Source organism: Vulpes lagopus, chromosome X (assembly GCF_018345385.1).
Source record: "Vulpes lagopus strain Blue_001 chromosome X, ASM1834538v1, whole genome shotgun sequence".
NCBI lineage: Eukaryota > Metazoa > Chordata > Mammalia > Carnivora > Canidae > Vulpes > Vulpes lagopus.
Genome location: NC_054848.1, coordinates 46,488,224 through 46,505,300, shown reverse-complemented (window position 1 = coordinate 46,505,300; position 17,077 = coordinate 46,488,224). Strand labels below are relative to the sequence as shown.

General features: G+C 38.1%; 1 protein-coding gene across 1 annotated transcript in view; it reads right to left on the bottom strand.

The window, feature by feature from the left end:
• Positions 1 to 16,312, bottom strand: part of TRO (trophinin) — a 42,956-nt gene extending 26,644 nt beyond the window's left edge. Inside the window, 1 exon segment of the mRNA XM_041740413.1 lies at positions 16,302 to 16,312. Within this exon segment, the coding sequence (XP_041596347.1) occupies positions 16,302 to 16,312 (11 nt within the window).
• Between the last annotated feature and the right edge of the window lie 765 nt (positions 16,313 to 17,077).

The window sequence follows — 17,077 nt, the reverse complement described above, 5'->3', positions numbered from 1 at the left end:
GTATCCCTGATGAAAATGGACTCAAAATTTCTCATCAAGATACTGCCCAATGCCATCCAACAATATATTAAAAGATTTATTCACCATGATCAAATGCTATGTATCCCTGGGCTTCAAGGGCGAAGCTTTCAACATCTGCAAAGCAATCAATTTAATACACCACAGTAATAAAAGAAAAGACAAGAAACATATGATGCCCTCAAGGATGTAGAAAAAGCATTTGACAAAACGCAGCATGCTTTCTTGATAATAACTCTCCACAATGTAAGGATAGAAGCAATATACCTCAATATCATAAAAGCCATATGAGAAAATACTCAGGAATAACCCTCAATGGGAAAAAATGAGAGCTCAGACCCTAAGGTCAAAAATATGACAGAGATGTTCATTCTCACCACTGTTGTTCAACATAGTACTGGAAGTCCTAGCTTCAGCAATTAGACAATGAAAAGAAATAAAAGGCATCCAAATCAGCAAGAAGCCAAACTTCCACTCTTCATAGACAACATGATACTCTATGTGGAAAACCCAAAACATTCGACCCCAAAACTGCTAGAACAGATATAGGAATTCAGCAAACTCACAGGATATAAAATCAAAGCACGGAACTCAGTTGCATTTCTATACATTAACAATGAAGCAGAAGAAAGAGAAATCATTGAATCAATCCCATTTATAATCGAACCAACACCCATAAATAAAACTAACCAATGAGGTAATGGTCTGTGCTCCGAAAAGTATACAACACTTCTGAAAGAAATTGAGGAAGACACAAAGAAATGGAAAAACACTTCATGTGCATGGATTGGAAGAACAAATATTGCAAAATGTCTACCCTATCCAGGGTAATCTACACATTCAATGCAATCCCTATCAAAATTCATTGACATTTTTCACAGATCTGGAACACTTAATCCTAAAATCTATATAGAAATAGAAAAGATTCTGAATAGCCAAAGCAAAATTGAAAAAGAAAATAAAGGTGGAGGCATCCCAATTCCAAAATTCAAGCAGTATTAAAAAATTGTAATCATCAAGGCATTACGGTGCTGGCACAAAAACAGATGCATAGATCAATGGAACAGAATAGAAAATACAGAAATAGGTACTCAAAAATATGGTCAGGTACTCTTTGACAAATCAGGAAAGAATATACATAGGAAAGAAGTATCTTCAACAAATCATGTTGGGAAAATTGGATAGCCACATAGATAAGAATGAAACTGAAACACTGTCTTACACCACACACACAAAGAACTCAAAATGGATGAAATACCTAAACTAGAGACAGGAATCCATCAAAATCCTAGAGGAGAATAGGGGTAGCAACCTATTTGACCTTGGCAGCAGCAACTTTTTGATAGAGAGGTCTCTAGAGGCAAAGGAAACAAAAGGAAAAATGAACTATTGAGACTTCAACGAGACAAAAAGATTTGCTTCTTTTTGTCCCAGGGCACTACATGAACTATTCTTTAAAAAGCCATTTCTTTTGAGAACAAGATATAAAACTGGCTTTCACAACACAGGGAAGATCCAGACTTAGACAAAATGCCAAGATAGAGAAAATGATCCCATATGAAAGACAAAGGTAAGGCCATGGCCAGAAATCTAAGCAAAAAAGATATAAGTAACACATCTGATGGAGTATTTATTTTTTAAATTTTTAAAAAATATTTCATTTATTTATTCATGACACACACACAGAAAGAGAGAGAGAGAGAGAGGCAGAGACACAGGGGGAGGTAGAAGCAGGCTCCATGCAGAGAACCCGACACCAGCCTGGATCCACGGCCTTCAGGATCAGGCACTGGGCTGAAGGTGGCGCTAAGCCACTGAGCCACCCAGGCTGCCCCTGATGGAGGCAACAATCATGAGGATAATCACTGGGCTTGAGAAAATATTACAAGACATCAGTGAGATCCTTTCCATAGAGATGAAATTGTTAAAAAAGAATCAATCAGAGATGAAGGATGGAATAAGGAAGATTGGAAACAGGCTTGATGCAACAAAAGGCTGTAAGAAGCAGAGGAACGAATCAGTGACCTAGAAGACAAAACAATGGAAAATAACGAAGCTGAACAGAAGAGAGAAAGAAGATTGATGTACCTTGAGAATTCATTTAGGGGACTCAGTGACTCCATCAAATACAATAACATTTGTATTATAGGTGTCCCAGAAGAAAACACAGAAACGGGGCAGAAAATGTAATTGAAGAAATAATAGCTGAACACTTCCCTAATCTGGGGGAAGGAAACAGACATCCAGATGCAGAAGGCACAGAGAATTCCCATCAAAATCAACAAAAGCAGGCCAATACCAAGACATATTATGGTTAAATTTGCAAAATATAGTGAAAAAGGGAAAAAAAATCTTAAAGGCAGCATAAAAAGATAGGCCCTTAACTTACAAGGGAAGGCCAATAAGGCAAGCTGGAGATTTCTCAACAGAAATCATGCAGTCCAGAAAAGAATGGCATGATATATTCAACTGGCTGAATGGAAAGAATCTGCAGCCAGGAATACTCTATCCAACAAGGCTATCATTCAAAATAGAAAGAGAGACAGGAGTCTCTCATGTTCTGTCACCCTCACTGATATTTCCCACTCATTTTCTCTCCTTTCCCCTTTATTCTCTTTCACTATTCTTTATATTCCCCAAATGAATGAGACCATATGTTTGTCTTTCTCCAATTGACTTACATCACTCAGCATAATACTCCTAACACTGGAAACGAACAAAGAGTAGTGGAAAGGGAGGTGGGCGAGGGGGATGGGGTGACTGGGTGACGGGCACTGACGGGGGCACTTGACGGGATGACCACTGGGTGTTATGCTATATGTTGGCAATTCGAACTCCAATGAAAAATATACAAAAACAAACAAACAAACAAACAAACAAAACGAAGGAGAGATAAAGAGTTTCCCCAGACAAAATCTAAAGGAGTTCATGATCACTAAACCAGACCTGGAAGAAATATTAAAGGGGACTCTTTGAGTGGGAAGAAGAGACCAAAGGTAACAAAGAAAGGAAGAGAGAAAATCTCCACAAACAACAAAAGAACCAGTAATAAAAAGGCAAAAATATATACGTATCAGTAATTATTCCGAATGTAAATGGACTAAATGCTCCAAACAAAAGACACACGGTGTCAGAATGTATAAAAAACAAGACCCATCTATATGCCTACAAGAGACTCATTTTGGACTTAAAGACACCCGCAGATTTAAAGTAAGGGGAACGGAGGAACATTGACCATCCAAATTGATGTCAAAAGAAAGTTGGAGTAGTAACACTTGTATCAGACAAACTCCACATTAAAATAAAGATTGTAACAAGAGACAAAATGGTAACTATATCTTAATAAAGATGACAGTCCAACAAGAACATATAACAATGGTAATATTTATGCACTTAATATGCAAGTATGCAAATATATAAAAGAATAAATATCAAACATAAAGGAACCCATTAATAATAGGACAATAAGAGCAGGGAACTTTAGCACCCCACTTTCATCAGTGGACTGATCATCTAGACAGAAAATCAACAAGGAAACAATGGCTTTAAGTGACACCCTGGACCAGATGGATTTAACAGATATGTTCTGAACATTCCATCCTAAAACAGCAGAATACACATTCCTTTCAAGTGCACATGGGACATTCTACAAAATAGATCACATATTAGGTTACAAATCAGGCCTCAGCAAATATAAAAAATTTGACTTCACATCATGCACCTTTCTGACAACAATGCCATAAAACTAGAAGTCAGCCACAAGAAAAACACGGAAAGGCCACAAATACATGGAGGTAAAACAACATGCTACTAAACAATGAACGGGCCAACCAGGAAATCAAAGAAGAGATAAAAAAAAAAAAAAAAAACATGAATCAGATGAAAGTAAAAACACAGTGGTCCAAAACCTTTGGGAAGAAGCAAAAGTGGTCCTATTTAGAAAGTAGTTAGCAATACAGGCTTACCTCAAAAAGCAAGAAAAATCTCAAATAAACAACCTAACCAAAATAGTGAAAGGGGTTATCGGGGAAAGGAGAGAAAATGAGTGGGAAAAATCGGAGAGGGTGACAGAACATGAAAGATTCCTAACTCTGGGGAATGAACAAGGGGTAGTGGAAGGGGGTGCGGGTGGGGGGGATGGGGTGAGTGGGTGACGGGCACCGAGGGGGGCACTTGACGGGATGAGCACTGGGTGTTATACTATGTGTTGGCAAATCGAACTCCAATAAAAAAAAATACAAAAAAAATAAAACAACCTAACCTTACACCTAAAAGAGCTAGAAAAATAACAAGGGAAGCCTACAGCCAGCAGAAGGAAGGAAATAAAAAAAAAAAAAGATCAGAGCAGAAAAAGATGATATAGGCCTTAAAAACCAATAGAGCAGATCAATGAAATCAGGAGCTGGTTCTTTGAAAAAATTAATAAAATTCATAAACCTCCAGACTTATTAACAAGAGAGAATGGACCCAAATGAATAAGGTCACACATGAGAGTGAAGAAATAATAATCGACATCATGGAAATACAGTTATAAGAGAATATTATGAAAAACTTTATGCCAACAAATTGGACAACCTGGAACAAATGGATACATTCATAGAAACATATAAATGACCAAAACTGAAACAGAAAGAAATGGAAAACTTGAGCAGGCTGATAACCAGCAAAGAAATAGAATCAGCAATCAAAGAAATCCCAACAAACAAAAGTCCGGGGCCAGGTGGCTTCACAGGGGATTTCTACCAAACTTGAAAAGAAGAGTTAATACCTTTTCTTCTCAAACTATTCCAAAAAATACAAGAGGAAGGAAATCTTCCAAATTCATTCTATGAGGCCAGCACAACCCTGATACCAAAAGCAGATAAAAACACCACTGAAAAAAAGACCACCAGTATCCCTGATGAATATAGATGCAAAATATCTCAGTAAAATGCTAGCAAACCCAACCCAACAGTATAATGAATATAGATGCAAAAATACTAATTAAGGGCAGCCTGGGTAGCTCAGCTGTAGCGCCGCTTTCAGCCCATGGTGTGATCCTGGAGACCCGGGATTGAGTCCCACGTCAGGCTCCCTGCGTGGAGCCTGCTTCTCCCTCTGCCTGTGTCTCTGTCTCTCTCTCTCTCTCTCTCTCTCTCTCTCTCTTTGTGTGTCTCATGAATAAATAAATAAAATCTTTTAAAAAATACTCAGTAAAATACTACCAGTATCCCTGATGAATATAGGTGCAAAAATACTCGGTAAAATACTACCAAACCCAACCCAACAGTATAATGAAAGAGTCACTCACCACAATCAGGAGGGATTTACTCCTGGGCTGCAAGAGTGGTTCAATATCTGCAACATGATCATCAACATGATACACCACACTGAAAAAAGGGATAAGAATCATGGGTTGCTGGAGGGGAGGTGGGTGGAGGGATGGGCTAATAGGGTGATAGGCATTAAGCAGGCCACTTGATTTAATGAGCACTGGGTATTATATGCAACTGGTGACTCACTAAACTCTACCTCTGAAACTAATAATACATTATATTTTAATTAATTAAATTTAAATTTAAAAATGATCATTTCAATAGATGCAGGAAAAGCATTTGACAATGTAGGATATCCATTAATTATAAAGACCCTCCGTGGTTCTTGTTAATAATGTTGCCAACTATAATATTATGATCTTTCCTTGGACACTATAGAACTAATATACAATGTATATTTTACAAATCATTAGTGGAGTTTCAGAGGTCAGATGAACACAAAACCAACTCAGTAGAATAACAAAGAGCATTACTTATGACTAAAATTCAGGGCTCAACATTCTCACTTCTGAATTATTTCTTTATACACCTTTTTAGCACTACGAGTACAGTGGCCATATCCTTCTGCTAATCTCTGTTTTGGTGCATAATAAAAAGTCTACCTTAGGAAAAAATACCCTCAACAAAGCAGGGTAGAGGGAACATAACACAATAAAAGCCATATATGAAAAACCCACAGCTAATATCATCCTCAAGGGCAAAAACAGAGCTTTTCTCTATGCCAGGAACAAGACAAAGATGTGCACTCTTACCACTTCTACTTAACAAAGTGCTGGAAGTCCCAGTCACAGCAATCAGACAACAAAAACAAATAAAAGACATCAAAATCAACAAGGAGGAAGGAAAACTTTTGTTATTTGCTTATGACATGATACTCTATATAAAAAACTAAGGATTCCACCAACAAATTGCTAGAACTGATAAACAAATTCAGTAAAGTCGCGGGACACAAGGTCAATGTACAGAAACCTGTTGTATTTCTATACAATAATAGTAAAGGAGTAGAAAGAGAAATTAAGAAATACCATTTACAATTGCACCAAAATCAATAAGATATCCGACAATAAAGCTAACCAAAGGAATGAAAGACCTTTGCTCTCAAAAGGATAAAACATCAATGAACAAATTGAAAATGACAAAATGAAATGAAAAGACATTCCATGCTCATGGATTGGAAGACATTATTAAATGTCTTCCAGTATTGTTAAAATGTCTACACTACCAAAAGCAAACTATACATTTAATGCAACTCCTATCAAAATACCGAAAGCATTTTTCAGAGTTACAATAAAGAATCTTAAAATTTGTATGGAATCACAAAAGACCCCAAATAGCCACAAAAACCTTAAAGAAGAAAAGCAGAGCTGGAGGCATTACAATTCCAGAGTAGAGGTTATATTACAAAGCTACAGGGATCAAGACAGTATGGTACTGGCACAAAAACAAACACATAGATCGATGCAACAGAATAGAGAACCCATTCCCACAACTGTATGGCCAATCAATCTTTGACAAAGCAGAAAAGAACGTCCAATGGGAAAAAGACAGTCTCTTCAACAAATGGTGTTGGGAAAACGACAGCGACACGCAAAAGAATGAAACTGGACCACTTTCTTACACCATACACAAAAATAAATTCAAAATGGATGAAAGACCTAAAGGTGAGACAGGAAACCATCAAGATCCTCGAGGAGAACACAAGCAGTAACCTCTCACATTAGCCATAGCAACTAGATTTGTCTCCTGGGGCGAGGGAAACAAATGTAAAATACAAACTATTGAGACTCCATCAAACAAAAACTTTTGCCCAGTGAAGGAAACAATCAACAAAACTAAAGGCGACCTACAGAATGGGAAAAGATATTTGCAAATGACACACCCAGTTAAGGGTTAGTATCCACAGTATGTGCAGAACTTGTAAACCTCAACACCCAGAAACCAAACGATCCAATTAAGAAAGAGACAGAAAACGTGAATAGACGTTTTTCCAAAGAAGACCTCCAGATGGCTAACAGACACATGAGAAGATCTTCAATATCAGTGATTATCAGGGAAATGCAAATTAAAACTACAATGAGATATCACCTCACATCTGTCAGAATGGCTAAAATCAACAACACAAGAAACAACAGGTGTTGGTGAAGATGCAGAGAAAGGGGGACCCTCTTGCACTGTTGGTGGGAATGCAAACTGGTGCAGCCACTCTGGAAAGCAGTATGGAGGTTCCTCAAAGGGTTAAAAATAGGACTACCCTCTGATCCAGCGATTGCACTACTGGGTACCTGAAGAATACGAAAATATTAATTCATAGGTATACGTGCACCCCAATGTTTATAGCTGTGTTATCTACAATAGCCAAATTATGCAAGGAGACAAGGGTTCATTGACTGGTGAATGGATAAGGAAGTGGGATATATATATAAAACATGGGATGTTACTCAGCCTTCAAAAAGAATGAAATCTTGCCATTTGCAGTGACACGGATGGAGCTAAAGAGTATTGTGTTGTGTGAACTAAGTTAGAGAAAGATATACCGTATGACTTCACTCTCACATTTAATTTAAGAAACAAAACAAAGGAGCAAAGGGAAGAAAACAGAGAGATGCAAACCAACCAACAGACTCTTTACTATAGAGAACAATCTGTTTGTTATACAACCTGTTTCCACAGGGAAACACCACCAAAAGTAAACTATTAGGACTACATCATGGTGAAAAGTTTCTGCACAGCAAAGGAAACAACCAACAGAATTAAAGCATCCTACTGAGTGAGAGAAGAGATTTGCAAATGATATATCCAATAGGGTAGGTATCCAAATATCTAAGAACTTATAGAACTCACCACAAAAAGACCCAAGTTAAAAAATGGGCAGAAGACATGAACAGACATTTATCCAAAGAAGACGTACAGATGGCCAACAGACACATGAAAAGATGCTCAACATCACTCATCATCAGGGACATGCAAAGTAAAATCACAATGAGATACCACCTCACACCTGTCAGAATCGCTAACGTCAAAAACTCAACAAACAATCGTTGGCAAGGATGCATAGAAATAGGAACCCTCATGCACTCTTGTTGGGGATGCAAACTGGTGAAAGTTTCACTGCTACTGTGAAAGACAGTATGGATGTTCCCCCCGAAATTAAAAATAGAACTACCTATGATCCAGTAATTGCTCTACTGAGTATTTATCTCCAAAACTCCAAAACACTAAGTTGAGGGGATACATGCACGCTAATGTTTATTGCAGCTTTATTTACAACAACCAAATTATGGCAGCAGCCTAACTATCCATTGATAGGTGAATGGACAAAGATGAAGTGGTATCATACATATACAACAGACTATTATTCAGCCATAAAAAGGAATGAATTCTTGTTGTTCACAGCAACATGGGTGGAGCTAGAAAGTATAATGCTAAATGAAATAAGCCAGTCAGACAAAGACAAATACCATAGGAAGGGGATTAAGAGGCATAAACTTCCAGGTATAAAACAAATAAGTCATGGAGATAAATGCTGCAGCATAGAAAATATAGCCAACAATATTATAATAATGTTGTAGGATGACTAATGGTGACTGTACTTATCTTAGTGAGCACTGAGTAATGTAGCTAATTGTTAGATCGTTATGTTGTTCACCTGAAAGTAATATAACATTGTATGTCAATACCTCAATAATAAAATAGAAATAAATAAAATAAAATAAAATAAAATAAAATAAAATAAAATAAAATATAAAGCATGGTTGTTGGAGACAAAAGCGCCTGGGTTAAATTTATGACTCTATCGGTTATTAATTGCATATGCTTAGATCAGTTTACATTACATTGCCAAGTATCCTATAAAAACAGGCATACAATGACCAACTTCATTGATGACATAAAGCAAAATGAGATGATGACAGTAAAAACAATGTATATGTATATATATATATGCATGTATAATACATGTATTTACCATAACGTTGCCAATAAATATTTATATTCATGATTTTCATGATTCTCTCAATTCCAAACCTATTTTAAATAAAATATGCATCTAATCATAGGAAAAAGGAATTGTTCCCATTGACAATTACATCAAAAACAATGAAATACTTAGAAATAAATTAAACTAAGGAGGGGAAACATCTCCATACTGAAAACTAGAAGAAATTGATAAAAGTGATTGGAGAAGGCCCAAATAAATGTAAAAAAGGTATCTTGTGTTCATAGATTGGAAAAGTTAATATTGTTAAAAATGTCAATACTACCATAAATCATCTATAGATTTGATGCAGCCCCTATCAAGATTTCAGTGACACTTTTTTACAGAAGTAGAAGAAGGCCCTCTAAAGTTTATGTAGAACCACAAAAGACCCCAAGTGGCATCACCCCCCCCCCAAAAAAAATATCTTGAGAAAGCAGAACAAAGCAGCAGGTATCACACTTCCTGATTTCAAGTTATACTCTAAATCTGTCATCATCAAAACAGCTTGGTACTGGTACGACAATGGAGAAATAGACCGATGGAGCAGAATCAAGAGCCCAGAAATAAACCTAAGCACACTCGGTTAACTAATATTTGACAAGAGAGCCAAGGATACTCAGTGAAGAAAAGACAGTCTCTAACTGGTGCTGGGATAATTGGATATTCACATGTAAAAGAATGAAACTGGGCGCATATCTTAAACCACTTACAAAAATCAACTCAAAATATATTAAAGCCTCAAATGTTAGACCTGAAGCCATGAAACCTCTAGAAGAAAACGGGAACAAATCTCCTTGACATGGGTCTTCGTAATGACTTTTTTGGATAGGACACCTAAGGCAGAAGCAACAAAACAAAGAATAAACAAGTCAGAATACATCAAGCCAAAAATCTTCTGCACAGTGAAAGAAGCCTTCAAAAAAGTGAAAAGACAATCTGCAGAGTGGGAAAAACATTTGCAAACCATATATCTAATGATGGGTTAATATCCAAAACATATGAAGAACTCCTACAACTAACTCAATAGCAAAATACCAAATAACCCAATTAAAAAATGATCAAAGTATCTGAATTAGGCATTTCTCCAAAGAAAATACATGAAAAGCCGACAGGTACATTAAAAGATGCCTAGCATCACCAGTCATGAGGGAAGTGCAAGTTGAAACCACAATGAGAGATACCACCTCACACCTGTTAGAAGGGCCACCATCAAAAAGACAGGAGATAGTACAAATTGGCATGGATGTGGAGAAAACCCTTGTTCACTGTTGGCAGGTTTGTAAATTAGTGCAGCCACTGTAGAGAACATTAGAGACAATTTTCAAAAAAATTAAAAATACAACTACCATATGGTCCAACAAGTTCGTGGATATTTATTTCTGAGAATAAATTCAAAGGTAATAAAAACATTAACTTGAGAAAATATCTGCACCCCCATGTTCATAACAGCATTATTTATATAGGTAAAGACATGGAAAGTGTCCATGATGGATGAACAAAGAGTTGTGACACACACACACACACACACACACACACACACACACATATATACACGCACATATATACATTATACATATGTATATACCACATATTTATATATATACCACATTATGTATAACATAGATATACCACATTATATATTACATATATGAATATTATTTAGACATACAAAAGAAAAAAGTCTTACCATTGTGACAACATGGATGGACCTTGAAAAGACTTTTTGCAAAGTGAAATAACTCAGGGGCACCTGCCTGGCTCAGTTGGTTAAGCTTCTGCCTTCAGCTGGGGTCATAATCCAAGGGTCCTGGGATCCCTGTGATCTCAAGGTCCTGGGATCGAGCCCCACTTGGCCTTCCTGCTCAGCGGGGAGTCTGCTTCTCTCTCCCTCTGCCCCCTTCGCTTGTGTTCTCTCTTTATCTCATAAATAAATAAAATATTTTATTTTTAAAGTGAACTAATTCAGACAGAGAAACACAGATACTGTGTGATTGCACTTATATGTGGGATCTACAAAAAATAAAAACCTCATAAAAAAGGAGATCAGACTTGTGGTTACCAGAGGCAGAGGATGCAGTGAAGGGGAATTGGAGGATGGAGGAAGGTGGTCAAAAGGTGAAAACTTCCAGTTATGATGAAGAAGTACTATATATATACATATATATATATGTATATATATATAATAACTATAGCTAACAGTGCTGTGTGATATGTGGGAAAGTTGTTAAGAGAGGAAAACATTTTTAAAAAAATTTAATGCCAGTATAGTTAACATACAGTGTTATACTAGCTTCAGGCATACAATATAGGGATTCAACACGTCCATATATTGCACAGTGCTCATCGTGATAAATGTACTCTTTAATCCCTGCCTTCTATTTCACCCATCCCCCCACCCATGTCCCCTCTCACAACTACCAGTTTCTTCTCTATAGTTAAGAGTCTGTTTTTTGGCTTGTCTCTTTTCTTTTTATACTTCATTTGCTTTGTTTCTTCAAATCCACATATGAGTAAAACCATATGGTATTTGCCTTTCTCTGATGGGCTTAATTCACTTAACATCATACTCTTTAGCTCCATCCATGTCATTGCAAATGGCAAGATTTCAATCATTTAATGGCTGAATAATATTCCATTATATATATATCACTTCTTTATCCACTCATCTGTCAATGGACACTTGGGCTGCTTCCATGATTTGGCTATTGTAAATAGTGCTGCAGTAAACACAGGGGTGCTTATATCTTTTCAAACTAGCATTTTCGTATCCTTCGTGGAAATGCACAGTAGTGCATTGACTGAATCATATGGTACTTCTATTTTTAATTTTTTGAGGAACCTCTGTACTGTTTTCCACAGTGGCTGTGCCAGTTTGCATTCCCACCAACAATGCACGAGGGTTCCCATTTCTCTGCATCCTTGCCAACACTTGTTGTTTCTTGAGTTTTTTTATTTTAGCCATTCTGACAAGTGTGAGATGATAGCTCATTGTAGCCTCGATTTTCATTTACCTGATGATGAGCGATGTTTTGCATCTTTTCATGTGTCTATTGGTCACCGGTATGCTTTCTTTGGACAAATGCCTGTTCATGCATTCTGCCCATGTTTTTAAATTTTATTTTCATTTACTTTTACTTTTTATATATTCATATTAATTATTGAATTATTTGTTTATTTGGTCTTGAGCTATATAAGTTCTTTATATATTTTGGATACTGACCCTTTATTGGCATGTCATTTGCGAATATCTTCTCCCATTCAGTAGGTTGCTTTTAGTTTTGTTGATGGTTTCCTTTGCTGTGCAGAAGCTTTTTGTTTTGATATGGTCCGAATAGTTTATTTTTGCTTTTGTTTCACTTGCCTCAGGAGACATATCTAAAATTAAAAATGTTGCTATGGCTGAAGATGGAGAAATTATTGCCTGTGTTCTCTTCTACTGTTTTTATGGTTTCAGGTCTCACATTTAGGTCCTTAATCCAAGAGAGTAAATCTTAAGACTTCTCACCACAAGGAGAAGTTTTTTCCCCTTTATTTCTTTCTGCTTTCTTTTCTTTTTATTGTATGTATATGGGAAGATGGATATTAGCTGAACTTATTGTGATAATCATTTCAAAATACATACAAACAATCATGCTGTATGCCTTATACAGTGATGTTTGCCAATTATTTCTCAATAAACCAGGGGAGGGGAAACAGAAACACACACACACACACACACACACACACACACACACACACACAAGTATAAACACTTCTTAGATTGTTGTGCTCCTTTGGGTTCCAATACAACTGGTTTTATTTTTTAAAATCAACTTATCTACTTTATGGTTTCTTTTTGAGGGGGGCATTTGCTGATCTTCTCATTCAGCCATAGCTGGAAGTCTCTCAGGATTATTTTAGTCATACTTTACAAAAGATTAAGAGCTGCAGTCATCTACAGAAAGAACATCCTTGCCATTTAAGTTATTTGTGATGGATGTGGACTGGTTGATGGATTTTATAGGGGGGGAAGGCTAATATCGCTTAAAGTCACCCTTTAGTCCCTTCACTACCTGACACACACACAAATCTCTAGTTTTTGTTTGGTTGGTTTTTTGGTTTGTTTGTCTGCAGTTGTCTGTTTATAACCATCTTCTCTCAGGTCTTGGAATATCTTAGGGGCAGGGATCAGATCTGAGTCCTCTCTAGTCTCTTACCTTATCTAGCAATAACCTGGCATAGATAAATTTTCTGTAATTCTTAGGTGAATAAATCCTCCAACTGTTTGAAGACAGGCCAACACCCATTGGAGGGGTGACCCATTTACTTTACCCCCACAGTGTGAATTGTAATCAACACGACTCAGCTAGACAAGGTAAAAAAAAAAATTCTTGGAGAAGGTTTCGGGAAGAAAGGTTTACAATTCTTTCTCTGAGAAAATGAGTGGGAAATATCAGAGAGGGTGACAGAACATGAGAGACTCCTAACTCTGGGAAACAAACAAGGGGTAGTGGAAGGGGAGGTGGGCGGGGGGACGGGGTGACTGGGTGACGGGCACTGAGGGGGGCACTTGACGGGATGAGCACTGGGTGTTATACTACATGTTGGCAAATCAAACTCCAATAAAAAAAATATACAAAACAAAACAAAACAAAACAAAAAAACCCCAATTCTTTCTCTGGCACTAACCTGTGTGATCCCAGGCAATGTTTTATTCCCTTTAGGCCTTAGCTACTCTGAGAAATGAGTGTTAGAGTGGGTAATTTTTGAAGTTCCTTTTACCTCTGACTTTCTATGAGGAATGATAATAATATCAAGTACCATTTATGTGTTAGGCCTTGAGCTGGGTACTTTAAAGTGTATATATATGCATGTAAATACATACTTACATATATACATACATACATATTTTTTATCTCAACCTCATATATGCAAAATATGATTGATTCTGTCAATTTTACTGAGATTTCGAGGGAAAAAAATCACCAACTTGAGGTCATGTGAAAGGAAAGGAGGAAATGGTGTACGTGATCACCCACCCTACTGGGTGACAATGGAGACCATTGCTGGACCTCGGTTGGTCTCTACCATCCAGCCATTTGGACCATGTGTCTGTTCGCTGCTGGCTCCAGAGTGGCATTTAGCTCTAGCCCTGGAAATCCAGAGGCAATGGTGATGTTCAACATCTTTTAGGCATGTGAATAGATACTCAGACAGCCAGTGACCAGGTAAGGACCAGATGAAAAAGAAGAAGGGGATTAAGAGTGGAGACTAGATGTAATGCTCTTTTTCTCTTCTTTCCCACTTTGAAGTCTATCTATCTTTGAAGGTCCAGACCAAGTTGTATTTCCTCTGGAGGCCTTCCCAGTCTTGTCTTGTCTGTCTGTCTTTCTTTCTTCTTCTTTTTTTAAAGTAGGCTCCACGCCTAGCATGGAGCCCAATGTGGGCCTTGAACTCACAACCCTGAGATCAAGAGTCAGATGCTTAACCAAATGAGCCACCCAGGCACCCCTGGAAGCCTTCCTGGTCCTAAACCTTGTTCAGGTATTTGGTGCTACTTACCGAAGAGCTCCTGGGTGGGCAGAACACTCCAACTAGCCTGGAAGGAGGACAGGGAGGACAAGTCTCTGCCACCTCCTACATTTTCTCCTAGTGTTGCTAGCTTACCACACTTGGGGAATGTTTATTGAACAACTGATTGCAGAATAAGTGGCTCCATTCTAGAAGCCCTGGGTAGGGTGACAGTAAGCCAGGTATAATGAGTATTTACTGCTATTTTTGGTTACTGACTCCTTTTCTGTGTTTGGTAATCCCCTGGCTTATGAGGCAGACCTCATCTGCCACATCAGAAGCTGAAAAAACCACCTCCTCACTTGCCTAGCCTCCTTTGCAGATAAGGCTTGGGCACATGACCAGGCTACAGTCATTAGATCAACTTATCCTAGACTTATACTCTGGAGTTAAGCGTAAGGAAGTAGAGGCTACATGGAACGCACTTTTGTTGATGGGTGATTGCAGCTTGCAGCGGCTGCCTCTGATTTCCAGAGGCAGTGGAAGAGTTGGTGAGGTGGGAACTGCAAATGATGGCATCAGTTTCCAGTGGCCGTCATGAGCAGTATCTCCTCTGGAAAAAATCTGAGGTGTGATTCTAGGTATCATTCCTAGCTATGTTGTCTCTGCATCTGGTTTTCCTGCTCTCACAGACTCTGTGAACTATCTAATAACTGATTAACAAATTTCTTTGTACTTTAATCGGCCAGAATTTATTTCTGTTGCTTATAGCTAAGAAACATTTGGAGTTCTAGTCCTAGCTCTGCCATTGACTTGCTTCATCTTGCAAAGTAGGTCATGCACACTCTCCTGGCCTCTGTCTTATCCTCTGTTAATGGTAGTATTGCCGAACTGTACATTCTACCCAACTTACATAGAAGATAGAGGGAATTGTGACTGTTATGACAGCAGTAGTCGTTTGCTACTATGAAGAAACAGCTACATGCGTGGAGATCACCTTCAGAGATCATCACTGCGCTGTCGTTTTGCACCATGGTTGTTAAGAAGCTCAAGCTTTTGGGCTGTGTTGAAGTAGCTTACTCCAGTATGGGTCTTCTGATAATTACTACTTCATCATTACTGGACACTTATTCCTTTGACCTGGTCTACCATGCTTATTATAGCTAAACCACTTGTTCTAATGTAGTGACATGTTGCTGGTCTATCCAGCATTCATTTTGCCTCTCACACAATGTGTAGCAGCCATGTAGTTGGTTGGGGCTGACTCAGATGTTGCCTCCAAGAGTGGGCCCGGGTTTGGTCTAAGCCCGTTAGCACAACCCTATATCCCAGGACACAGTAACTGATTTGATAGTGGGCATGTACTCAAGTTACACACTGAAATGCAGGACTTCCCGTCAGTGTTTGTTGCTGCTGGCAGTCACACTGTGATTAGGGGAGCCAAGCTTAGGATAGAGCGACTGTGGAAGGCAGTGAAGTGATAGAGAGAAATTGAATGTTACCTTGGCGGCATCATTGAGCAGTGGAACTGGTTCTGAATCCCACCATACTTTTGAAATATTTTAGTTATAGGAGCCAATAAAATCCCTTTACGAAAATAGTTTGAGTAGGATTTTCTATTACTTGCAACCAAAATTATTCTGACAGAGATCTATGCGTGAAATCTCAAGACTTTTGGAGAAAGAAGTGAGATTAATTAATGAATAAATGTTTTTGGAGGCCAACAGACACCTTAGACTAATGTAGGTTCCCCATCAATTCCTACTTCTTCTCCTAGGTTCTCGCATCTTAGGAAATGGCTCCCTCATTCACCCAGTCTCTGTGTATCCAAGCGTTTATGTGTCTTAAGGTCTGTGTGTCTTACTATGTCCCACAATTTCTTTCATATATCGATTTCTCTTTATGACTGTGAATGAGTGCATTAGTGTCTGTGTGTCCGCAGTATCTGTGTATCACGTGCCAGCATGTTGGCCGTGTATCTCAGTTCAGTATTTCTGTGTGCCTCAGGGTCTTTATCCCTGTCTGTGTGCCCTAGTGTTTTTTGACTAGCTCAATACCTGTGAAAAGAGTGTCTGTAGGTCCCAGGGTCTGTATCCCCATATCTGTAGGTTCCAGTGTCTATGTGTTCTCCTGTCTGTGCATGTCCCAATGACTGTATGTTCCAGTGTCTGTGTCAATGTCTGTATGTTCCAGTGTTTGTGCATTCCAGGGACTGTGTGTTTCAAAGTAAGCCATGTTGCAGTGTGTTTATGTGTTTCACTGTTTTGTGTGCTTTAGT